At 42.7% G+C, this 25,479-nt stretch overlaps 5 protein-coding genes across 5 annotated transcripts; 2 read left to right on the top strand and 3 right to left on the bottom strand.

Annotated features, from left to right (window-relative positions):
• The first annotated feature begins 29 nt into the window (after positions 1 to 29).
• LOC139775624 (NAD-dependent protein deacylase sirtuin-5, mitochondrial) lies at positions 30 to 2,138 on the top strand. The gene is made up of 5 exons (XM_071711775.1): positions 30 to 413; positions 528 to 742; positions 847 to 989; positions 1,192 to 1,342; positions 1,718 to 2,138. The coding sequence occupies exons 1-5, from the start codon at positions 171 to 173 to the stop codon at positions 1,770 to 1,772; spliced, it is 807 nt and encodes a 268-aa protein (XP_071567876.1). The 5' UTR covers positions 30 to 170; the 3' UTR covers positions 1,773 to 2,138.
• Positions 1,474 to 5,584, bottom strand: LOC139775612 (fanconi-associated nuclease 1). Its single transcript, XM_071711730.1, has 9 exons — positions 5,445 to 5,584; positions 4,786 to 5,051; positions 3,490 to 4,691; positions 3,274 to 3,408; positions 2,741 to 3,184; positions 2,256 to 2,667; positions 2,071 to 2,193; positions 1,836 to 1,946; positions 1,474 to 1,614 (listed from the first exon to the last, which is right to left on the bottom strand). Exons 2-9 carry the CDS (start codon positions 4,897 to 4,899, stop codon positions 1,558 to 1,560), a joined length of 2,598 nt encoding a protein of 865 aa, XP_071567831.1. The 5' UTR covers positions 4,900 to 5,051; positions 5,445 to 5,584; the 3' UTR covers positions 1,474 to 1,557.
• Positions 5,089 to 19,103, bottom strand: E(pc) (Enhancer of Polycomb). The gene is made up of 11 exons (XM_071711727.1): positions 18,945 to 19,103; positions 17,349 to 18,160; positions 16,254 to 16,392; positions 15,917 to 16,158; positions 15,449 to 15,705; positions 15,234 to 15,366; positions 14,801 to 15,103; positions 14,306 to 14,457; positions 14,092 to 14,223; positions 12,842 to 13,921; positions 5,089 to 12,657 (listed from the first exon to the last, which is right to left on the bottom strand). Exons 2-11 carry the CDS (start codon positions 17,499 to 17,501, stop codon positions 12,543 to 12,545), a joined length of 2,706 nt encoding a protein of 901 aa, XP_071567828.1. The 5' UTR covers positions 17,502 to 18,160; positions 18,945 to 19,103; the 3' UTR covers positions 5,089 to 12,542.
• Positions 18,654 to 20,633, top strand: LOC139775621 (glyoxylate/hydroxypyruvate reductase A). The gene is made up of 4 exons (XM_071711745.1): positions 18,654 to 18,993; positions 19,476 to 19,850; positions 19,940 to 20,304; positions 20,379 to 20,633. Exons 1-4 carry the CDS (start codon positions 18,897 to 18,899, stop codon positions 20,508 to 20,510), a joined length of 969 nt encoding a protein of 322 aa, XP_071567846.1. The 5' UTR covers positions 18,654 to 18,896; the 3' UTR covers positions 20,511 to 20,633.
• Positions 20,564 to 22,596, bottom strand: Trsn (translin). The gene is made up of 5 exons (XM_071711779.1): positions 22,413 to 22,596; positions 21,884 to 21,986; positions 21,592 to 21,807; positions 21,387 to 21,466; positions 20,564 to 21,325 (listed from the first exon to the last, which is right to left on the bottom strand). The coding sequence occupies exons 1-5, from the start codon at positions 22,494 to 22,496 to the stop codon at positions 21,071 to 21,073; spliced, it is 738 nt and encodes a 245-aa protein (XP_071567880.1). The 5' UTR covers positions 22,497 to 22,596; the 3' UTR covers positions 20,564 to 21,070.
• Between the last annotated feature and the right edge of the window lie 2,883 nt (positions 22,597 to 25,479).

Raw genomic sequence — 25,479 nt, forward strand, 5'->3', positions numbered from 1 at the left:
GCGTAGCTGCGACAAACGGAGAACTTGTCACTTGTCATCGCGGATCAGCTGTTCGCCAGCTGATCGCCGCGAGCACGTGATCGCTCGGGATTACTTGCGAAAATTATTAATTAAATCGTTCTCTTAATTGCGAGTCACTTTCGTACGGGGCAGCGTGTTGATCAGCGTTGATGTACAACGTAATGAAGTCCTTCCGCGAGGCCCTCGCGGGCGCCAGCCACATCCTGATTCTAACCGGCAGCGGGATCTCCGCGGAGTCCGGCGTGCCGACCTTCCGCGGCGCCGGCGGGTTTTGGCGCAAATACCAGGCGCAGAGCCTCGCGACGCCGGAGGCCTTCGCGGCGAACCCCTCGCTGGTCTGGGAGTTCTATGAGTACCGCAGGCAGCTCGTGAGCAAGGTCAAACCGAACAAGGTAATTCTAAAAACTAAAAATGACATCAAAGAGACAAAAATTAGCATTACAAAGTTTCCTTCGCACTTGATGAGCTTTAGAAGCAATAGCAAAATACAATTTCATTATCCTTAGGCGCACGAGGCTGTGGCGGACTTCCAGAAGCGCAAAACAGCGGAGGGTAAAAGGGTGTCGATCGTCACGCAAAACATAGACGGTCTGCATCAAAAAGCCGGGGCGACAGATGTGTTGGAGCTGCACGGTTCGCTTTACAGAACACGCTGCACCAAGTGCGGCAATGTTGCCGTTAACGAGAACATTCCAATCTGCCCAGCGCTGGCAGGAAAAGGGTATGCATGAATCCTGTAACGTAGTCGCAGATAGTGAAATGCGAGACGGGACTGTCTGTGCATGGGGTGCTTCTCGTAGATCTGATGATAACATGTCTGAGCAGATCTCCTGACCCGAGCATTATGTCCTCTGATATCCCAACAGAAGAATTGCCACGTTGCGAGGTCAAAAATTGCGGCGCGTTGCTGCGACCCGATATCATATGGTTTGGGGAACAGTTAGACGCGAACGTATTGGAGAAGGCCTGTGCGTAACCTCATTTAATAAATATAACTGTACATTCTGCTTGTATAAAATATGAAAAAGCGATTCAGAGAGAAATCAAACGGATAGCCTTTGATTAAAAACTTGGTACTGCGTAAGGTACCAAGTAACGTAAGGAAATAAGAATATAACATAAGAAAACTAAAATCTATTTATCTCAATCGTCAATTCTTTTAAACTGCAGTTGACATTGTGGAAACGTGCGACGCTTGTCTGGTTATTGGAACTTCGGCGATCGTGTATCCAGCCGCTATGTTTGCGCCACAAGTAGCGCAACGTAATGTACCGGTCGCCGAATTCAATATAGAAAATACGCCAGCCACGAGACGAGTGCAGTAAGTATAAAATCTCTTGTCAATAAAAAAATCTCTCGAATATTATGTAAAAGTATTCGCTGAAATAGCTCAAGTTTTTATAACTTTAAGATAAAAAGCTCTACAGATATATAAATATAGGTATCACAATATATCATGACAATATAAAATATAATTTTTATTTTTTTTATACACGCATGCAGTGTATCTCTATAATTATTTGTTGGTTATATGTATCACAGTTGCTCTGTTTCTTCATGCTTTCGCTTACGTCCTTTAGAGTTCGCGTCTGACTGTAACAAAAAAAAAAAGGAACATGTCACATTTGTATTGATTAGATAATAAGCCAATAATTCTTGTAGGATAACACTTTTTAAAAAGCGAATTATTTTACAGATACCACTTCCAAGGTCCTTCTTCTATCACTGTGACAGAAGCATTGGCGCCTTAAAAGGGTTGGAATATATAATAAAATAATAATTGAGCTCCTTTATAGCACAAAAAAAATGATTACCTCACAATAGCACACTTCTGTATTGAGTCCAAGCTGATTCAAATAATCCAACCATAATTTTTGTTTGGTTGACAGCGAATCACCCGGACCCTTCACTTCTACAATTTTGTACTGAAAAAATAACACACATTAGGTTACAGTTCGTTGGAACTTACGTTTGGTAGAATATAAGGCATTCTTCTAAGATCTGTTTTATATAAACTCTTAAAATTGTACATAGAAAAGATTGACTTGCCTGTTTTGTATGTGCGTTCCACACAAATATATCTGGAAAGCCAGCTTTCCAGAGTGGGAAATTATAAATGAGTCGTTCGCAGATTCCAACAACACCCTTCACTCCTAAGCAGAATGCTACTTCCTGAAAACAAACGTGATATATTTATGACACATCTTATTTTATAAACTTTGTCGGTTACTTACTTGGAGGCTGCTACTGTCGTTAAAAATGTTGCCCTGAGCAATAGACTTGTATTCGCAATGTAACTCGAATTCACGCTTCAAATGTTTGCTCAACTTTTCCGAATCGTACTTTCGAACCATTTGAAGCTTCGTGTCAATTTGTTCCTTTCTATTCTTATAAAATTCTGACGAATACAGATCCAACGGCGCGTCCTGATACAACGACACCCAAGCGCCGGGAATTTTCATGTCATAAATCTCGTCCCAAAATAATGTAGCGAATAGAGTGATTGGAAAAGCACCCTCGCAATGCATGCCCTTGACATATCCCTCGGATTTGTAGTAATATAACGCCAGACTTTCAACCGAGCCGTATGTTTGTTGGTCTCCGCTGTTGCTGATACACCAAAGGCTCTTCCTCTGTGAAGCGTTACTGGAAAGATATGATATACAGATGTATCTTAAATTTATTTAAATGGCTTTGATTTAATTTATATGTATCTTACCCGCATAACGTTCCTTTTATTGTAGTGGAATTTGGAGATGTAAGCTGCGTCCTAAATCCGTTGTCCAACATACGTTTAACGAAGGCTTTTGCATGTTCGCTGATACCAGATTTTCTCTTACCAATCTTCTCTGCTCTGTCCGACAGGTCTAATCTATCAACTTCTGTCAGGCTCTCATACGTCATCGCGTCCGATAGTAATGCGACACTATCTTCAAGATTCTTCCTGTGAAACATTTCTATCTTGATCAACTCACTGTACCATTGACCTTTTCTATGTTTCATGTGACAATCCTGATTTATTAGCATTCGCAGAAATTCTATCGCCTGTGGCATCGTTTCCTTGGTCTTTTTAAATGCATCGATGCTTTTGCTTAAGACTTTGAGCCACATGTAACCCGGCATAAAGTGCCTGATGTAATGAGGTAAACTAGAATGTTGAAGACTGAAAATGGACATAATATCAAACAAATTTGCTTTATAATGATCATTTTGTCTTAGAGAAATATATTCTGTGAATTACGTTTTCCTTACCTTTCCGACTCCATTTTGATGAAGAGCGGCAAACGTTCGAACGCGGCTAAAGTTCCAAGCTTCCGTACAGTCTCCCATTGCTTTTCCTCGATAGCACTTAATACATTAGTTAGCGTACTTTTCGCCTCAATGTAACTGTGAATTATGGATAAGTTTCAAATTAAAATAAGACAAAAGAATGATAAATAATATGAGTCATAAAATAAAGCCACGCACTGTAACAGATGTCCCTTACTGGCGAAGATAGGAAATTCACTTATGGTTATTTCTGGAAACTTTATCTTATCTGTCTCAATTCTTAATAACATTAGGAATAAATCCACTAACGTCTCGGTGGGGTCTTGACTAGGTATCAGCAGCATAATTATTCTATCAACCACTTCTTTCACTCTGGTGTTCAATAATATGCAATCCCCCAAGCGTCTATTGACCAATGCGCGTAATTTAGAGGCGGGAGTCGCCATTCCAGGAAACAATGATTTCGTTTTGCGGCAGAATTTCAAAATTGATTGTATTATATTCTCCTTTTTTCCACTAACGTTGATCTTCGATTCCTGACAAATCTTGCGAATTTCGTCGACTTGCAGCAAGTTTAGTAAAACTGACAGGTCTTCCTCTTCCATGTTACTTTTAAAAATAGATCGCGATACAAGCTCGTCGAAGATCGGCTTCAAGTCGTTGGATATGTCATCGTACTTAATGTTGCTTATCCTGTGCCACGCGTGCTTCCTCTTCAGCATACGTATGAATAATGCTTGCGCAGGTTTTTGAAGGGTGATCAGCGAGAATATCAAATCCAGCTCGTCCTGATTGAAATATCCGCAATTGATTGGATTGGAGAATACGGTAACAATGACTTGGAAGAAATGCAGCGAATACATATCCGTAGGTACGACCACATCGTTAATCTCGTATCTCGTCGAAACTGTAGTGTCTATGGGATTGTACTGGTAGTTAAATCTCCCGTTCGAGTAAGCTTTCTCCAGATCAATGTCATTGTTAGCGATGGCTCCTTCCTTGGCCAAATTTAGATTATTTATCATTACAGATATCGATTCCACGGTTTTGTCTTTGAACAATTTCCTTCGCGCCGTCTTTGTGCGTCCTGGTGACCTGTCTAGCGCGTCTTTTATCGGAGACGATGTCTTCGGCGTGAACTTTGCGCCACTGTGCGACGTAGGAGTACGTTGTTGACTACTGATGGGAGAAGCGTGTTTAACAGTTGGTGACGTTACCATTCTATTTTCTGTAACTTTCGTTGGACTGTTATACGTATCAGCTTTGGATGAACGGGGTGTCTCGCTGGCTGACGAGACATTATCTTGCTTTTGTTTTTCACTCGTTTTGCATGAATTGTGTTTGTCGTTCTTCTTACGTGCAGAAGAAGTTCTCGATTTATTTGATACTTGTCTTCTTTTCTGTACAACAAGAAGTAAAATTCGTTACATTGTTAATAGACTAATTGTTACTATACTCATTAGACTTAGACACTGAATGACAGTTATGACTTACCATCTTACCAATCACTGGGCTTCTGACAGTAGATGACCTTTTGACATTTACACTTTCAGGTTTCTTGCTGCTACTCGTAACTTTATAGAACTGATCTATCCTGGTTTGTGCCATCGTGTTGGAAAAATGTTCAGCTTCAGGTTCAGGTTAATGTCAAACCATCTCATGTCACTCGTGACAATTTACTTATATCGTCATGCATCAATGAAAAATAAACTGCAAAGGAGACTCGGCACGGACTCGAATGCAAGCGCATTCCCGGACACCTGGAGGAACGAACGGAGGATCAATCTGCGTCAATCGTTTGCTCTCAATCCTTTTTTTATTTCGTTCGTACATTATCCTATCCTTAAGTGGTACTTAATTTAAACCATAGCGGATCGACCAAGGAAATTACATTATTTACACACTACACAGTCCATACAAATCACCGGCGGTTACAAGTGTTCGCTTGTTCGAAAGCCATACGGATCCGGAATCGTGGATCGTGCCGCGGTCGAGAACCTAAGTATCGACGGCGTTTTAATGCTCTTTTAATTCTCGCAGCTCTTCCCGTATATTTTTAAGTTAAAGCTACTCGCGAAGGACGTCGGGGGCTCGGGCGGGAACCGTGTTGAAGCCTAGCGAAACGGTGAGTCCCGTCGATCCACGCGCCTTACCTTAAAGATAAAGATCCAGAAGTCGCGCACGTACGCCGGAGGAAAGACTAAAGGGATTGTAAATCCGCGAGACGCGTCTCGGACGTCGAAAACCACTGTATAAAAATCAAACTCGGCGAGCGGGTGATTGTGCGTCATGCCGCCGCGCAACGTCGGACAAGTTAGGTTAGGTTAGGCTCGCCCTTCCGCGCAGCGCAGATGCGCCGGTCTCGCGTGGCGGGAAGCGAGCGTAACAAAACGCGAACGTAACCCGCGAAGAGAGACTCGGCGATCGAGTAGATTTTTTTTTAACTTATTAACGTCGCAATGTAATGATAATTCGGCGCGATAATTCGATATATGAAATAAATTTACAAAATTCGATATATGTATATATATCGGCGCGATTCACATCGTTTTTATAGATGTAAACCATACATACGACTGTGGATGTAACAAAGTTCATAATAAATGAAAAGGACAAAATGCCAATTTATAGAAACTTAGCGATCGAATGAACACTTAATGCAATTGCAATTCAATACGATAATTTACGCCGCCCAATACATAAAGTTTATACATTTATCGATACAAGTTTATTAATATAGCAAAGATAAAATGTCAATTTTATGTAAAAACGCACGTTTCAAGAAATCCTGTTATCCCTTAACAGAGAATATAGTCTATCACGTATGTGTATATATAATACTGTCCTGCTAAGGAAGAGTGTAATATTTACAAATCAGCAAACAGAAAAAAAAAACGGCTCAAAAGTCTTCAATAGAACTACAATCTATGTTTATTTTATCAATCAAACTTTTTCTGAACATTACTTCTAGAAATCATTTTGTGAAGCTAAAATTACAATATATTGTAAAATATAAAAAAAAAACAGACACGGCATTTCCTTAGCAGAGCAATATATATAAATATATGTGATAGAACATACATATAATATATGAAAAAAATACAAATTTTCGTCAGAAAAAATTCATAACATCCGAATTAAAAAAAAAGATTATAAAAGCATAGATCCTGAAGAGCTAGGTAAGCTTTAAAAAAAAATAGAAAAGAAAGATTGATAGTCAGCGTAATCGGAATTTATTTTGGCAGGTCCACTTTGTTCGGATTTTGTATCCAAGTGTAATTCTCTCACGGTTGAAACGTAAGAACGACGCTCTGTCTTCTTTTCTCCGTTTAAAAAGCACACAAGGAAACGGGACTCGCGCCTGTTAAAAGTAACGTCTCGTTGCCGCGTGGCGAACGCAAACGAAACGGAATACAACCGAATTTCAGGCTCTTATTAAATTGCATTCGGCTCACCGAGTTACTCAGAGGTATTGTATACAGCGAGTTTGTGACCTAACGCGCCGCATTCTCTCTTTCTTTCTCGCTCTCTCTCATTTTATATATTTTTATCTTTATTTATATATATATATATATATATATATATATATATGTATATATATATATATATTTATGTATGTCGTGTTTGCATGTACAGAGCTTACGAGATGCGTCACGTGTATACGTACATATGTATACGAATATGTACAAGTCATCCAGCATTCGTCGATCTCTTTCTTCTCCCGCCTCCTCGGAATTACACCCTAGTTAGAATATATTTAATAGCCAAAAAAATGCAACCCGTAAATTGACTTATAATATATACATATATATATACACACACTCACTCACTCACACGCATTCAATTGGTTATATCCGCTACCTCGCGCGTGCCGCGTTTTAATCGCAATGATTACGAATAATTAATACTTAGGTCTCTATACATAAGTTGCGGGGGGAAATGCCAACTCATCCACCAGGTAACACCTCTCCGTTCTCTGTCCTAACAATAATAAAGATCGCGAGATGTTATATCTCGCGCTTGGACGAAAGTTCTCACGAGGAGAGATCGTTCCGCGATCAACCGATTGCAACTGAAAACTTGGAAAAATAAACCGTATGAAATTCGGGAACATAAGTAATAATAAGTATAATAATTTAATATAAATGATTTATGTGTCACCGCGAATAAAGTCTCGATAAATCAGATGTATGTTTCGCGGCGTCGAGGGGTGTTAACAGGCGATGGATTTGGATCAGACGACGTGTCGTGTCGAGGAACAAGACGAAGGGCCGTCCGGAGCGAACGTTCTACGGGATGTCCTGTAAGTCCAGCATCATAGGGTATTATCGATAGGTGTAACGCCGTTAGTCCTGAACATGAGCCATATGCTTCTCGATCGCGTAAAGTGTAATTTTATATATTGAGAATGATGATGATGGATATATATTGAGCAGGTGTATTACATAAAAGCTTTCGTCTTACCCGTTTAATTCTTTTTTTTTTCCTACGATGCTGGACTCGTAGAATATCCTGTATGTACGCGATAGAGCTCCCTGCGTCTCCTTTCAGTCCCTCCGCGAGTCCTCTGACTGTACAATTGTTCTCGTCAAGAGAGAGAGAGATTACTCGCGCCTAAAGTTTCATTCGAATCGGAGCTTTGGCTGAAGCGTCGTCTCCGTCTTTCTCTCACTTTTTTCTTCTCATCTTTTCGTTCCGATCGGACCTTCCTGTGTCGCACAGCGACGCGGAAGCCCTACACCGTATTCACAGAATAAAATACACGTATATAAGTAGATACACATCGTGCCTCGACGCGTCGGTCGATATTAAATCGTAAATCTGTTTAACACGCAGAAAAAGTGTTGTCGTGGAGCCGTCTTGTTTAGATACCGCTATAACTGACCGGTTTTAAGCTCACTCCTCTCCACCCCGACAATCTCGTCTCTTACGCGCAAACAAGCGGCTTAGCATCTTTTCGCCTCGTCTCATCTCGTCAACTCGGAATATTTGCATTGATCGGTCTTAACTTCTACTTACATGATACACTATTGTTTCTCGCGAATGCAACGAATTGGGTAAACACGAAGTCTCACCGTTCGAGATACGACCGATCTCTTTATCTCGCCTCTTCTTCCCCTTCCTCTTCTCTTTCAGTTTCAATGAAATTTTCTCGGCGCGTCTTTCAACGGTATAGTCCGATCGAAACGAAGGTTTTTCTCCTGCGAGTTCTACCGCAGTTCTAGCGCGAGACGAACACCCATCGGTCTTAGCCGCAGTGGAATTTCGTGTTTGCCAAACCAGAGAAATGTAAAGCGAAACTCAGTCTTTGGTTGGAGCGATCCTCAAATCTCGATTCTCGACGTTTTATTTAACTTTAATGGCTATCGGATTACCTTTAACATTAATAAATTTTATATAAAAATCCATATACATCCGCTACACCTTGTTCTTAAAGCGTTCCAACTAAAATAAACGGATTACTTCTCTTTACAAATACATTCTCGAATCCTCGTTTTCCCTTTGTATCTTCTTTTCGTTCACATAAAGTCGCTCGTTCTTCTCAAAGTCATTTGGCGGAAGAGTTATCGCTTCTTTTCGTTTTCTTTTCAAGGCGTCGCTAGAAATCTCGATAGCAGCTGTATATACGCTGTATATTACGGTGTCTCTGTATGTGTACGCGCGCGCGCGTATGTGTGTGTGTGTGTAGTACGTGTACGTATGTGTTTTACGGCAAGCAAATAACGTTTATAAAAGCTAGATGCTACGAATGTACGAGAGCAAACAAGATGGAGAGAACGGAGAAATTTCGGTTTCGCGCGCAACAGTGAGTCTGAGAAAAACGAGAGAAACGACCAAGTATCTAAAGAGTATGTACAAACACGTGTCAGAAAAACGGATCTCACAAAAGAAAAGAGCACGTCCTGACAATATACAGGCGAAAAAGTGTGAAGATCTTAACAAAATAATAAGTTTCTATCCAGGATAAAATTTCTTTATTACTCCTCCTTTCTAAAATCGTCTTGAAATTCATAAATTTTCATACACATTTCGCTGTGCGTCTACCACAACAACGTTTCTTTTTTTTTTTAATTACAGTTATTCAGTTAATTACCTAAAAGTAAGAGATACAATAAGCGTAATTATTTTTATATGTACAATATATCTGGTTTTTTTTTGTTTCATTTTATTACGATTTCGAGAAGTCTCCCTTACGATTTGTAATCACTCGCACCATAATCTTACTCCCCCACCGTTCTCGCGTTACGGCTGGCGACGAATCGTTTTATGGCTCGCTACCGCGAGAGATTCCTTTGAGACCAGGCGTTCACAGATAAATCAGAAATTCCATGTTTTATACCGGCGATTATACTCAATGATCAGTGCCTGCGCGTTTCGATTTGCAACAAATAAATATGCATCAATTGCTGCGTAATCTCAAATTTATAATCCACTCTTGTACGCGGTTATTCTGTTTCTAACAAGAAAAGTACAACTATCGGTATGTCAAAGAAGAATATGAGTCGAGTGTGACTATAGAGGGTACAAAAGTGATTCTGTTCTCTGCAAGGCATTCCAACCGAAGAACCGTTCTGACCTCTTTCTCTCTCAATTAAATTTATCGTTAATTTGGAAAGGTCATCTCGTTTAGAACACCGTGTTTATAAAAGTAAAATATACAATCGGCAAATCGGTTAAATCGCAAAGATATTCTCCTCTCTCATTTCTTTTATATGCTTCTTACATTTTAACACTTTTTTTGTAATCTGATGAAGAAGGCAGAAGAGCAAGTGGTGTCCTATAGAAAGACTAAGAGACGAAGAGAGTCGTATTACATGTCACCCATATTACATGTAGAAAATCCAGGATATACTACGTTCTTCTTTTTTCGTGATAATTTTCGAATATTTGTCGGCGAAAGTATACACATTTTACCTAAAGGAAGGTTGCATCGATTAAATGTACGAGTACGAGATGTTTTGCTCGAGTCGACTGTAGATACAGCCAAGATAATTTGTTCAGTTGTATCAACAGACTCTACCTCTCGAACTTGGCGGCGAATTACATGTACACGGGTGAAGGGAACAAATGTATAATGTCACTTGTGTATAATTTGACGCTGCCTTCTCGGAGGATAACGTTGAGATACCTGTCCAAACGGCGGTTTAATGGCACGCCCGAATTTTATTTGCATGCTCTCAATATGCCTGTAACATTATGTGGCGTAACACGTGGCAAGATTCACACGGGCTTGAATTCCGACGTTTCGTGTCCGCGAGCCATAAGAACTCTATTCTACAAATAAGAACACGTATCGAACAGCTTTCCGACGTTTACGTTTATCTACGGTAGAATACCGAGTCTGTGAGAGGACAGATAAAAGTGTGATATGAGGTGCAATATTGTAATAGCTTCTTGCTTCGATCTTATCTCGTTAAATTCGTTTATACGGAAGAGATATATATATATATATAAAAAAAAAGAAATCACGAAATAAATTCGCGCATAGAAGAACACATGTACAGTTGCTTAAATGAATCTGCCTTTAGAGTCAATGAAATTTAACCGCTTGTATATCTACTTTGCCAAACGCCATTGCTCGTAGTATTTCAATATTTTCCTAACATCGATAATAATAATTTCAGTCACTGATGTGAAAGACACAAGTATTCTTATACGTTGCCCCCGGTGAGCTTTGTAGATTCTAACACAGTATAAAAATGATCCTTTCGCGCAAACACAAATCCCGTGATACAAGCTTTCCAAACGCAACATTATGAAGTTACATTACATTATAATTGCATATCGGTCGGATAATACGCGGCGATGGATATGCAGGTATCAAAATGTACATTTTGGCGATTACTGGAGAGAAAGAAGGGGAAAAAAAATTCTTTTACGATTACAATGACTTAATGCTATCAAAGATTAATTGATAACAGTAGCTTCGATATTTCACAGCCTGGAAGCCTTTAACGTAGTATTATATGTATGTATGTATATATATATAATATATATAAGGAGCATTACACTATATAAAGTCATACAATACTCGCGAACCGAATCTATATACAGTATTGAGAAAAATCGTACACTTTCGTAAGAAATTAATTAATCTACTTTCCTTTCCTGTAACTGTTACTTATCTGGAAAGCGACGAGATGTAATTCGAGCATACTATTGTACTTACAAGCAGATTACTATACAATCCCCGTCATTGCTAATATAATGCTTTGTATCTATTTTTCATACACGGTTGCGGAGGAAATTATCCAAAATCATTTTTTTTTCCAAAACAACGATTATCTGATTTTAGGATAACTGAGACAATTTCTAATTATCGAATACACGTCCACGCAAAGCTTCTATATTCTCGAGTGTTCATTTTTTTATGACAAATGTTACAAGATATGCAAAATTAAAAGAATTTTTCTCTTAATAATTTATGCGGCACTGACACCGCACTTTTAATGATTCAATAATTAATTATTAATGCTGTGTCTGAGAAAGCTTGCTGCATTGTGCGCCCAATTATTATATAATTGAACAAAGTACTGAACTGATAAATGAGGGATTTCAATATCAAGACAAACATAATTAGTTTGCATCTCGGATTCCAGATTTTCCTTGCATTGAACGAACGAGACTCTTGCAGACTATTGTCACTAAAAACAACGGAGAAGTATTGCACGCTATACTTTGACAAGTAACTTAATTATACGCGTAATCTTTTTTTTTTTTACAGTTAAGCTTATTCGCGAGTCAAGACCCAATTTGTCCTGGACTACATATCATTCCCTATTTTTAGAGACGAAGAGGAAAACGAGCACTGTTATTAAAAACGCTAGTGCTAATTTCGGACAATCGGATAGATTAGTTTCGGAGAATCTTGTATTTACAGAAACAATGGCAATATTTTTCACACGGCTATCGATCGTATTTAACGGTAAGTGGTTATTGGTCGTTCAATGAGCAAGGAAAAAGATAATTTAAAGAATACGGAGCACGATCCCCCAACGGAGAGAAGAAAAAGAAACTTGGTACTTGCATTAGAATCCACACTATCGCTGATTAGCGTCGCCATAACAAAACAACTGATCGGAGGAGCAATTGTACCTAGCCGTATCGCTCTTTCACGTCAACGTAGCGCAGTATATCATCATCAGTACGCGTCCGATCTCTCGCCCGAAGCAGACATCATAGGCAAGGTAAGAGAATTAGCGAAGCCCCCAGTGACGTATTGGCGGCAACAGGGGTGCCGATAGCAGGCATCATGTCACTTCCATCGCCAGTGAATTTGTTTTGTTCGCCCGTACAAGCTGTTGCTGCTGCTTGCTGTCGCACGGCGAACCGTCCACTCCATCCACTTCCATATCCAAACTTTCACTACAATCAAACGAATGATAAATCAGGACAATGTTAAAGTTGCAGAACTTTGTGTACGATCATGCCATCACGTCCCGGTTATTGAATGCTTTGTCACGATGCTCCTGTTCCTGGTATCATTCGAACGAAAGAAGATTCGTTAACAAAAATTCTAATTATAGAGTTATAAAAGATAATGGATTACCTATTACTATTAAGCGTAATTTCCCCGGACGTTGGGACCTGTGGCGCCTGATTTTGCGTCTGTTGCTGCTGCTGCCTCGCGAGGCTCGCCAATTTACTTTGCGTTATCAGGCCGGGTAACAGATTGGACGGCGGATGCTTCTGCGGTAGAACTAACGTGGACTGTTGGTTGTTCACGACGTGGGTGCTGTTCGTCAGATTGTTAGAGTTGTTTATGTGTGGCAGCGGGCCGTTCTGGTGACTATTGCCAAAGTTTGTGACGTTACTGCCGTTGCCGCCGCTACTACTACTACTACCACCACCACCACTGCCTCCACCGTTGCCGCTGCACGTGGTACTCGCACTAAACACTCTAACATTTGCACTACCACCGGCACTACTACCACTGCCGCAGCCGCTACCATTCCTATTATTTGTCGGACTAGTCAAGGATTTCGAGAGAATGGAGGCAGCGGCACTGTTGTTCGGCAATTGTCTGTGTTGCTGCTTGGGCTGATGATTCGATTGCGTGTCGACCGCGGCACTGACACCGACAGTGCATTGCGTGGATACGGTACTCGATGCCACGGTGGCTTGATTGGTCGTACATGCGACGACGGAGGACGACGGAGGAATCGACGAAGAACTCGAAGAAGTATGTACAACACTAGAACCACCACTGCAATAGGTAAGCCGGGTCTGCTGTGTCGTGGTAGGCGGCGCGAACAGATTATTCGTGAGCGGCGTCACCACGAAATGTGAACTGCCCAGTTCGCCGTCTGTCCGTGATTCGTTCACGCTGCCATCTGAGAGACCACTGACGGACGCACTACCCGTACTACTCAGACCCGCCACTGCAAGCTCGAAGTCCGATACAGTGTCCATTGCGAAGTAATCCGCGATATTAAACTCCGACGTAAATGGCGATTCGTCACCCGCGCGTTCCGGCTCCACCTCGATGCATATGGACGTCGCCTCGGGTGGGAACGGGTATGGAAGCTTGGATCGAGACACTGTTGACTCTACGTCCAAGTCCGTGTCGCTACTTTCCTCGCTTGGACTATGCACCGACACAGGCGGAGTCTTTGGTCGAAAATGTAACCTGCCAGACAGAAATACAAATGTAAGAAATGTGATATAAGTGATATAACTATGTAAAGATTATTTTTCTTTCGTAAATAAAATAAATAAGTAACAAGATTTTATAATTTACTAACATAAATAATAAAATGACCTAACCTAGCTTGATATAATTATATTAAAAGTGTGTACCACTCTTTTTTGACGGTGGTCGTTGCTGTGGCAGTCGCGTTCGAATCCGCTGTCTCGCGTTTGGAATCATGTATCGTGAAATCTAAAGTAGACCACATATCATCCATATCGGTGCAACGATCTAGTATCACTCTGCAAATTGTCAATAAAACAAACACAGTCAAATAAATGTTATTTTATCTCACGACATTTGTCACATCGGTAGACATCGTACCTGCCACCACGACCAATTCTCCGTCGTGCGAAGCCAATACACCTTGGTACCGGTTTGTTAATGCTAGTCAGCGCAAACCTGTACTTTTTATCAGCAATACCACCTTCGCTTTTATCACACCAAGGCCAATTTCCAAAACCGCCTGATACAGGCTGCAAAGAGAAGAATATTAGATTTAAAATCTTAAGAAATAACTGTCAGACTATTTCTATATTAATGACCTGTCCAGTTGCAATAACGCTTATGGAAAGAATTCTAGATTTAAAACGTTTCGCAACAGTACTGATATAGATTGATCCCAATCTGGTAACGATCAATTAATAGTAACGACAGTTTAATCAAAATATACCCAATAAATAAAAATTCTAAAACAGACAGCGCGTATTAATTAACTAACCGCTCATTTACCATATTTATTTGTTCAAAAAATAAATTTAGATAAAATATTGCGATGAATCATAATATTTAACTTTCAAAAAATGTAGAGCGACTTACCGGTAAATAAGAGCTATTCCTATTTCGACGAAAGGCGAATTGACCCTCGTCTGCTGCAGTGTCTTCGTCATCGCGGTCGGAAGGTAACGAGGGCTGGGAGTGCGAATGAGATGGAAGCGGGCTATCTTCATCCGAACTGATGAGCGGGTCCAGCCCACTTCCGAGAACTCCTGGGCGATTTCCTCGGCCGCCGCTACCCGTTCCGCTTCGAATACCAATGTCGTCCAAACTTCCTCCCCTGCTATCCGTTTTATGTTTCCGCTTTTTGTACTGTCTCTTTTCTTTCCTGGGCACTACTTCGTCCTAAATTAAGAGAGAAGCAACGTTAATTACGTAGCAAATGGAAGACGATACCCATTCTGTTGAAAAATTTAAAGACAAATAAAGTTTCAAAGAATATCACGAATAAACGTTCTCCTTAATCGACACATACTTTACAAACTTTGTTCGTCCAATTTTGATGAACGCCAAACTGGTTGGTAAAGAGTGGAGCAAACGCTGGTCTCGGTGCCTTTAACGCCGACACTTCCGCCAATATTTGTCCACTGAAGTCTTGCGCTTGATACCTGTGTGAAATTGGGTGTAAAATTCCTATTTAATAAATACATGTAACGCATATAATGGTATCGTCATCGACTTTATACAAACCGTTTCTCATAAATCTCGATCGTGAGATGCAGATGTTCCCGTTTCGTCTTTTCTCGGCGTTTCACCATCTCCAGAAGCGTGACCGCTCTACTAAGATCTCTACGAAGCTTCAACATTTTCTCGTAGCTGGTTTCGTCGTTCTTGCGATTCTTTCGTGTTTGCATTTTCTCCGTGCGTCGTCTGAACGCCAGATATGGATTGTTCGCAGCCGAGCCGAATCGATTCTCCGTTTTAACCGTTAATAATAGGGGATGTTGCTGTGGAAAATAGATAGTATTATTAATATCGCATTTAAGAAATTGATTCAGAAACACTGGAAACTCCATTAGATTTATGAAGAAAAGAAAGGAGGAAACTCGCAGGATAAAATTTGTATGCGTTCTTATATCCTTAATGAATAATTTAAGTGTTATGAATCAAGTAGAGCGACATAACCTCAAAAACACAATGTAAAAATATGATGCTTACAGTTTTGAGACGCTTGTTGAGCCAATAGTCGAACACCGCGATAATCAAATCGTCGTCCTCTTTCAAAAGTGCCTTGGCTTCGTTGAGGGTAACTACAGTTTGTCCTGAACTCTTCTCCAGACGATCCATCATTTCCTCAAATTGAAGAGGAGTCAATTCCATCTTACGGCTTTGCAGCGCAACCCATTTTTCGTCTTCCGAATCCATATCGTAGTCAGGTATGTCTGGTTCCATAGCAAAGGCTGCAGAGAAAAGGCAAATCCATTAATTATTTGTCCCGAGGAACAATATGAATAAAAAAGAACGTAATAAAAATGACGCTTTAACGTTCCCTTACGTTGCATGTGTATTAATTGGCGAGGCAGCTTATAATCAGCGGGATATATCTTGTTATAAGCTTCCGCATCTGCCAGATCGGTTACTTCAGGAGTAGGAATGATTAGACCCGTGCATATCGCTCTTTGAAGATGATGTTCCTGCGTAACAAAGAATTATTTAATTAATATCGTACTACAATCATCATTATTACACATATGACTCAGAATACAATGTATTTACAAAAATGTGCTCGATACGTTCAATAACGAGTTTAAATCTCTTCAACAATGTAATTTTATTAGATAAAATGCATTCTAAACGATTTAGTTTGACACATTTCTCCCGAGTGGCATAATTATATATAAACATTGCCAAATTATGTACGTGTTAAAGTAGAGTGAGTAGGCTGATCGCTATAGCAATCAATGTTGACTTAATCCTATCTCTAATTTAATGACACATTCTATCAAATTATATATTACTTAAAAAAAAATGATATTAATTTAATCGATAAATCGATAAATTGTATTAGGATGTAACGAAGGGTTCGGAGATTAAGGGGGTCTCGATTGTTTCAGTGCTACATGGTGCTACGCGAAGCACTGCGAATGTGCTTCCAATTTGTAAACAGCGTTTAGCGTGACGCATGCAACGGAGTCAACAAATGGAAATAATAGCGCATCCGTTTTGTAGTTTCCCTGTAGAAAGAAATACTGGAGTACCGTCGTTTCCAAGTTACAGACTCTTGCAGGTGGAAGGCATCGCGGGTCGCGGGGGCATTGTCGAAGCGTGTCAGGAAGAGAAACGCTTGACATTTGGACACGGGAGGCAAGTGGTGAGACGTAGGGCGGCGCGTGGGCTCGCGATTAACGGCGAGCCCAGGCGTTGACATCCGTCGCGGGGTATAGTGCCGGGAGCGGGAGGGCGCGGGGAGGACGGTCGGGAATCGCGGGCGGGCTGGTAATTGCGTTAAAGTTGGAAAATGAATAATTTTCCAGGGTGCACGACGACGGGCGGGCCGCCATCTGCCGGTTGTTTACGAAATTTTCCGCCGTGGGTAAGATGGCGGACGGGGAAAACATGCTGGAACGAGATGCTGGACGTTCCGACTTACGCATTCCTCCTCCTTTTCCATGCCGCTGGGCATTTGGGGCACCGCGCGGTTAATGGCCGAGTAATCTGGCAGATCCGGCAGCTCCTCGGCCATGTAGATCGGCATGGGCTTGGAGGCGTCCAGGGCGCGCGCCCTGAACGACAGCTTGCTCATCCTGAGGGCGGCTGGCTCGCGCGTGTTGACAACCAAGGATGGCTGGCCGCACCGTAAGAGGCCAGTCGGGTCGGCTGGGGGGGCCTCGGGCTCGCGGAACGCCGTGGACCTGGCTATTGAGGCCTGGCTGGGGGCCCTGGGGCCGAATTACCCGGCACAGAGAGCGCTCAGGGCCTCATCGTTCCCCGGCCATCGCGCTGGAACACGGTCACTCAGTCACCAAACGAGATATATCACTTTGAAAACATGTTTGCGTGACACGGTCCCTGCTCAAAGCCATCATGGCCGACGCACAGCCATTTAACACGTTCGGCCGCCGCCGTGCAGTACCGCGGGCCGACGCGGGCAGCGCGGCAATCGCCGCGTCGTCCGCCGTTGTGACGCGGCCCGCGCACGCCTATTGGCCGCTATTGGTCGCCGAGCTTCCCGCCCTATGCCGAGTACACACACCCGCGCGTCCCGCACCAACTCACGCCAACTCGCACGAGCGTCGCCCCTGGTCGCCCCGGAAAGTGAATGCGAGACGCTCAAAAAAACTTTTTCGTCCGTGACGCACGTTGTATCACTTAATTCAGTTCGTATGTACACTCGTGTCTTCGTGTTTTATCCGTGTGCTTTTTTATGTCAATTCACGCACGTGCAGCGTCGAGCACCTGATCCTGAAACAAAAGTTTACAAATATAAATTGTAGCGCGCAGAATCTTCGTAAAAAAAATAAAATAAAATTAATTGTCTTATCCGCGCCCTTTGTCGCGGTTATGAATTTTATTTTCTTTCTTATTACATTGGGTAATAAGTACAATGAGATAGGTACAATGAGGGGAATTTTTTTATTGTTACAAAGAAAAAAAAATAGAAACGAGATACGTTCCCGCGACTCCTGCGCATGCGTCGCCGACGCGGGCGCTTGAAATTGGTTGTGGGTTGTGGGCCGCGTCCGCCGTCGAGCGGCGGCAAATCCGAAACGACCGAAACGGGAAGTACTGCGCGTCGCGAGATCCGTCCATTTCGGTGTTCCGCATTCGAATTAAAATAAAGTACGCTCGTTTTGGGCTTTGAGGAAAGAAATGTGAGAGACTCGCGAGAAGCGGCGAGTGCGAAATACCTCGTACTAAAATGAGCGGATCTGTTCATCGACGAAGCGCTCGAAACTCGAAACCGTCGACGCGCGTAGCGTTTCGTCGTCGAACGGCGCCGAACGCGCTACGCGACGACACATCGTCACGTGTTGCCGCGACGGAGATTACGGCCGCCGTGGACGATCGAAAAAAAAAAAAGGGAAGAAGGCGGAAATTAAACGGCGTGAATGTCGCGCGCTTGATTCACGTAGCCGCCCGTCGCGGAAATCGCGACGGTCGAGTACGCGACAAGTGGCGATGAGTTTGGGCGTGCGACATGATGAAGGCCGTCGCGGTTCTGTCCGCGAATCCTAGGTTATCTTACCACCTGCGCTCGCGGCTGCCGAATCTGCGCATTTCGGACGTGTCGCCAGGTAACGGTGCTCCGCACGCGCGCGTCGCGACGTAACCGCGCCCCAGGACCCAGGGCGCGATTCCCGTGCTCGTCAAATCGTTCCGCGTGCCACCGATAACCCCCTCGCGACGAGCACGTGTCGAATTCCCACTGCCACTGGCGCGCTGCCTCCCGCTGTCGCCGCGAGGGAGCGTCCGCGCCGGGGCGGGAAAGTTCGACCCCGTTTATGTTGCGGCGCGCGCGATCCGAATTCGGCGTTCAGAATTTTTTATTAACCGCGACGTGCGAAAGGATGATTTTCCTAAATGTTTTTCGTATCTCGTTATATATTTAGGGTTCTCGCAACTTTGAAATACAAAATTAGCGAAAAATTTGCAATATATGATATTCACGAAAAGATTGAATTTAAAAAACGGTCGTATAGCTTGTTAATGAAATATTTCTTGTTAGTAGCATTTTTAAAATTGTTCACTTGTTAACAAATGTTTTTTTTTAATACAGGACAAGCAGATACCTTATCCAAGCTGAATGCGGTGGAAATATTAGTGGCCGACTGTGATTTATTAATACCTTACGTAAATAAATTGACGTCGGTCAAATGGATACAGGCGACGTGGGCTGGCTTGGACAAATTTATTCCACATGTGCGGGACGCGCGAAGAGATTACATCCTGACTCGTTTCTCCGACGAATCATTCGGTCTGGCCATGTCCGAGTATGTGATAGCGCAGATTGTCAATCATGAACGCGATCAGAGGCAACAGTACGAGAATCAAAGGCTCGCTGTGTGGAAACAAGAAGGCAGATTGATGAACCACAGGCTTATACGTGATTTAACAATAGGTATCTTAGGGGTAGGAACGATAGGAAAGTCGGGTAAGTCGCAAATAATAACTTAGATCCTGTATCTGATATCAAGCAGGCGATAAAAAGTTCCAGCTCTTCATCTCTTAATATTTTCATAGTGGCGGAAAGGCTGAAGCTATTTGGCGCGACTATCTGGGGAATGACACGTACCGTTCCGAAAGAGAAATTGCCGTACCTCGACGAGCATAGAACCGTAGATGACCTGCCAGACATCCTGAAAAATTGTGACTACGTCATTAATATAATGCCCTCGACTCAGGACACGGTAGGACTTTTAAATGGCAACGTCTTGGAACACTGCAGAGGCAAGAGTGCAGTTTTCATTAACGTGGGACGTAGTTCCGTTATTAAAGAAACGGACCTGGTGAACGCTCTCGAGCAGAAGTGGATTTCAGCTGCTATTTTAGATGTGTTTGAAAACGAGCCGTTGCCAAAAGAGAGCAAGCTGTGGAGCCTTCCACAAGTAACCGTCATTTTTTAATTATCATATAAAGAAGCTTTCATCTAGAACTTATTAATAACACTGTGCCTATTTAGGTAACCATCTCGCCGCATAATTCGGCCGTGACAACTTCACAAGATGTTGCAAAGCTATTCGCTACAAATTACGCTAAATACATAAACGGAGAGAGTATGATAAATGTATTTGACTTTAATAAAGGTTACTAGTTTAAGGGTTTTAGTCACAAAGGTTTTGTACGGTGTTGAGCTAACAAGACGTGTACACACAATAAATATTTATTATTAATGAAAATATACATACAGATAAAAATAAAGAACATATTTTGGGTATCTTGAGCTGTATAATTGTTCCTGATACTAGAATTTAAGTCACATAGAACAATCTTACACCTACATAATTTTTAAAATATTGCAAAATAGTATAACGCCTATTATTTTTTTATAGTTCTTTAAATTAGATAAATTAAAACTATATATCAAATATAGTTATTTCTGTTATAATATAAAACAAAATTCACAAAATAAATTACATAATTTACTTATAATCAAGTAAAACACTTTAAGTTTTATTTAAATAAAAAAAAATTAACTATCTTGATAATTTGAAATAATTTGATTATATTAGCAGTTTATCGACTATTAATAACCTAAAGTATCAAAATCTAAATAAAGAACATGTTTTTATTACATGTATATGAACACCATATATCTCGCTTCGCACGACGTTGTAGGTATTAATGTAAAATATTGTGGAAATTTATAGAAATCTATTCGGTAGGTGTCTCTTCAGTAGGCGTTTCTTCAATAGGCCGAGGAGACGGTATCAAGCCGCGGATGCACAAGTCGTACACTACCTCTTCGATCTTTTTCACGTCGTACTTGAGAGCGTCAAACCGTTTTCTCAATATATCATTCTTTAAGTTTAACAGCCGGAAGCCTGCGTTCAGTTCATTAACGAATGTCGCGATTTCCATCGGCCAATAGTAATGACCATTCGTGACGCTATTTACGGCGAAACGGCTCTAAAAAAAAAACACGTCGTTTACGAGACTATCACGTGAGAAAATCACAAAGAATACATACCAGTTCGGCAGACAACTGGAGCAGACCCAGCAAGAAATCCTCCAGATCTAGATGGAAGCCATCCTCTCTGTTATTTTTAACTGTAAAGATGACAAAAATTATTCTTCAATTATTGTAGACAATTATAGAATGTAAAGGCAAATGTTATTTAAATGCCTGTAATTATTCAAGTATTAGAGATGTAGTCATTTGTTATTTTTTATACCTCCTAATATTTCTGCAACAGTCTTCTTGTCGACCAAGAGTTTAATTTCGAAGTATATCACTAGAGCAACTAGAAAGCACAATCTTTGGGTAACGAAACGCCATTGATCGTGATAACGATAATACTGATTGCTCGGTACCACTTCAGCCAGACTCGCGTATTGTGTCCTTATGTCGCCAAATATTTCTCTCGCCTTTGAACAATATTTTGACACAACTGTAATTTATCAATAACAGGTTATTATATGATATATATTAAATAAATAATATGAAATTTAGCACTAAAAACATACTTATATTTTCCTCCATTGTGTGATCCACTGTGTGAATATTTTGCAGTGTCATCAGTATGTCCCTGGAATTCTTCTCGATATTCTTCACGATGACACGGATTTGCTGTAACAGAAAGAAAAATGTTATAAAACTTTGAAGACATATTTCGCTGTGCTATAAATCAACTTGTCTTTGAGTGAGAATATTTTAAATTTAAGGATGTCAATGCTGCTTTCTTTGCCTTTAAAGATTCTCGTAATATCCTTAAGAATTCGTTTATTCGAGCCTTCAGAAAAAGGTGACAACAGTGACATCCCACAGAATAAATGTTATTATGTTCAAGCAACAGAAATCGCGGACGAGATCGGTCGGATGTTGAGAACGTGAAATTGACGAGTTAATGAAATTAACGAACTTATTAGATTTCGCACGATGCCTTCGCGAGAAGGAATTAAAACGAGAATAGCGAAAATGCAGCGGTAAGAGGCGATCTGCTACACAACATAACCTAACGAAAGCCCCTTCCTCGAGGAACACGTTGATACGCACCTCGCGCACTTCCTGCTCGTTGTTCAGAGAGTCCTGGAACGAATTGAACATCTCCGTTACCGTAGAGGACACGGTGTCTTCCATGACTTCCGAGGAAAAGTCAAAACTCTCGCGCAATATTGAACCGCGTTGTAAACCGCGCACCGATCAATTTCGTCAGTGGCGTCGACGACTCGACGCGACATCCGTACGCCGCCGAGTTCACCAGAGTTCACTACGTCGCCAAGTGATTCGCGGGACAGCTCACAGATGGCGTCACCGTGCAGTTTTCGAGCGCGATAGTATGCAGAGTTGCAAATAGATGACGGCGCATTATTGATTGATTCAGTCCAGCCTCTTTACACTCACATTCGATGAAAAAAATTGATCGATATGCAGGAAGATACGGAAGCTCTGTGAAAAGGTAATTTTAAAAAAACCTTCCATTCTCTCGCAATTTTTAAACAATCAAATATATTTTCGTGTTTATTTGCCGTCCCAATTTATGCTCAAATGTAGTAACGAATGAAGATTGAATTTATAACATACGATTAACTATGAAAATTGCAAATAATAACCAGCAGAACTTTATGCGACCTTGTATCAATCGCGGGTAGATCATGTTATATTAATTTATTGTATGTTTTATGGTATTATATAATATTATATTCGGGCACGCGAATGAGATCTATTTTACTACATGACATGCATTTGATGTACATTTCTTTAGAGCAATCTCAGTAATTTATCATTTGATCTCTCATTAAAGTTCAATTTAATTATAATTCATTATAATTGCGTATATTTCCTATCGCGCACGATGTTTATAAATACAGAGTTTTCCGTGCTCATCTAAATTTATATTCGAAGAATATTGGATTTTCGGCTTGTTTTTACGATCTAGCAAATATAGCGAATATAGCGAATAGCCGAACGGCTGGGATCCTCGGCGCTCGCGGAGGGTCAACCGGTCAACACGCCATGGGCGGCGCCGGCGGCGCGATGCGCGAGCGCGATGTGGCAAATTCGAGCCGAGCACGGCGAGAGCGAGAGAGGCGCATCGGCGAGCGAGCCGCGTCCGCTCGCAAGGTCTCGTGCGCGCTCGAGGTGTATAAATAGAAACCAGTAGGTCCTGCTGTGTGCGCGCGCGAACTCAAGAAAGGCGACGGCGGCGGCGGCGGCTTGGAATTCTGCATACGAGCCGCCGGAGCCGCCCGCCGCGCCGCGCAGCCTCACGCACGGCACAGGTCGCGGGACGCGGAGGATCGGGAGGACGCCACGCATCCCTCCAATGGGGGAGAGAATTCGCGGGCGTGTCATTGATCCCGATACGCCGGCGGTTGAGCAACATCTTCGCGATCCGCGCCGAGAGGAGGGGGAGGGACTCGTTTTATGGAAAAATCCGCGCGCGCCCACGTTCACGGGCGCGAGGCGCGATCGCTCGCTCGCTCGACTTAACTCGGCGCGAGGAGTCAGGAGAATTTCGAAGCCGACGGAAAACGCGACGTTTGCGCGCGTTTTCTTTTTTCTTTGCCAAACCGGAAACGCGAAAACCGGCGTGGATTCCGACGAGGGCTCTCCGCGTCGAGATAACGTTCCCCAAGGGGCAACCCTTCTCCCGCGCCTCGAACGGAACTCCGAAGCCGAGGAAAGAACGGAAAGTCATAAAACGAAGTCAACATGATGGCAAAATGATGTAGAAATTGTCATTTTGCCATCAACTTTATTGTGACTTGTTATTCTACTTGGAGGATCCCATCGATTTCGATATCATCTCGACCCCTCTTCGCCCTCGATCTGGACCCTCCTCGCCGATATTTCGATAAGAATACGTTACTTCCTGGATCTTCGCGCTTAACGAGGATCGGCCCGCGGGATCCTGTTAAATTACCGCGCTCTCGTTACGCGTTTTCGGGCCTCGCTTCGGTAGAAGTACCATCAGGGGGACCGACGAAGAAACGATGAAGAGAGGCACTCGGCCTTGCGACGGCCTTCGCCGGCTGCGCCGCGCCGCGCCGCGCCGCGGACCTCCTCGCGCTATACCTCGTTCCTGATAACTTGGAGCGCGTCGCGGTTCTTTTCGCGGCATTCGTTCCTTCGAACCGTCTCGCGTTCCGTCAATAGAGAGAAAAAAAAAAGGAAGAAACAATACCTCGCCTTCCGTTCTCGGTCGGCGCGGAGAACATTTACGCGGCGCCCGCGCCGATACATTCGTGAAAGCTCTTGCGGTATCTTTCCTCGTTATGTAAAGCGGTCAACAGCCCGCATACATATATACGCAAACGAAACTCGTTGTATACAGGAGGAGCAGGAGGAGCAGGAGGAGGAAGAGGAGGAAACGGTGGGAGGGCAACGACGGGGGCCCCGTGCCCCGTTAAGCTTCGCATTCCTCTCCTCTTCGGGAGAGGCGTCAATCTCAATAAAATCCTACCGGCGCGGATCGTTGTAAATTCGTGGTACCTCGGGAACGATCTTGCTCCTCGTGCAAGCGCTATTTTTAGCGGTGCCGATCTTATCTCGGCGAGAAAATAACGCGGGCGCACATACGGCGGGCGGCGGGGGCCCCACCGCTCTAAAGAGACCTCTCGTCCCCCTTCTTTCCTCGTGGTCCCGAGTCCCGAGGCGGCCCCGGGTAACAACATGGGGGGATACTCCTCGCATGGGTAACACCTCGCGTGCCGTACGGCAACGATCGCGATTCTCTCGGAAAGGAGAGAACCCTCGCATGCACGTCGCACGATCGCGGAGAGTGACATTTCCAGGGCGAGTCCGGTTGACTGGGGGACCGACGAGGACGTTCGCGAGGACGTCCCTCTCCGATTTTCGCGCGGCGAATAGCAATGCGTTTCGAGGGGCACGCGTTGGTCCGCGTGTCGCCCGATTTATCTTCTGATCTCGTCTGGATTTGAGGAGTTAAGCAAACATTGGGAAACTTAACTAAAGTAGCTGTAAGATTGGTGCTCGTTACGAGAACAAAAATGTACCAGTTACACGTTACGGAATGAAAATTTGAATAACCGGCACGATTGAAAACCCGCGGGCGATCTAGAGGTAAACGCGATATATTTTGCAACCACTTTCCGCGAAG

This window comes from Temnothorax nylanderi, unplaced genomic scaffold (genome assembly GCF_030848795.1).
Source record: "Temnothorax nylanderi isolate EJ_2023f unplaced genomic scaffold, tnyl_v1.0 TNYL_tig0101_pilon, whole genome shotgun sequence".
In the NCBI taxonomy this organism is placed as follows: Eukaryota; Metazoa; Arthropoda; class Insecta; order Hymenoptera; family Formicidae; genus Temnothorax; species Temnothorax nylanderi.

Coding starts and splice junctions, on each gene's coding strand:
- LOC139775624 (XM_071711775.1), top strand. CDS start 171: ATGTACAACGTAATGAAGTCCTTCCGCGAGGCCCTCGCGGGCGCCAGC. Junction 990..1,191: donor GAACGTATTGGAGAAGGCCT/GTGCGTAACCTC, acceptor TTTAAACTGCAG/TTGACATTGTGGAAACGTGC. Junction 1,343..1,717: donor CCAGCCACGAGACGAGTGCA/GTAAGTATAAAA, acceptor ATTATTTTACAG/ATACCACTTCCAAGGTCCTT.
- LOC139775612 (XM_071711730.1), bottom strand. CDS start 4,899: ATGGCACAAACCAGGATAGATCAGTTCTATAAAGTTACGAGTAGCAGC. Junction 2,668..2,740: donor ATAAAAGGAACGTTATGCGG/GTAAGATACATA, acceptor ATATCTTTCCAG/TAACGCTTCACAGAGGAAGA. Junction 2,194..2,255: donor ACGACAGTAGCAGCCTCCAA/GTAAGTAACCGA, acceptor GTTTGTTTTCAG/GAAGTAGCATTCTGCTTAGG.
- LOC139775621 (XM_071711745.1), top strand. CDS start 18,897: ATGATGAAGGCCGTCGCGGTTCTGTCCGCGAATCCTAGGTTATCTTAC. Junction 18,994..19,475: donor CATTTCGGACGTGTCGCCAG/GTAACGGTGCTC, acceptor TTTTTAATACAG/GACAAGCAGATACCTTATCC. Junction 19,851..19,939: donor AGGAACGATAGGAAAGTCGG/GTAAGTCGCAAA, acceptor ATATTTTCATAG/TGGCGGAAAGGCTGAAGCTA.
- Trsn (XM_071711779.1), bottom strand. CDS start 22,496: ATGGAAGACACCGTGTCCTCTACGGTAACGGAGATGTTCAATTCGTTC. Junction 21,467..21,591: donor TGTTGCAGAAATATTAGGAG/GTATAAAAAATA, acceptor TCATCTTTACAG/TTAAAAATAACAGAGAGGAT. Junction 21,326..21,386: donor TCCAGTTGTCTGCCGAACTG/GTATGTATTCTT, acceptor TTTTTTTTTTAG/AGCCGTTTCGCCGTAAATAG.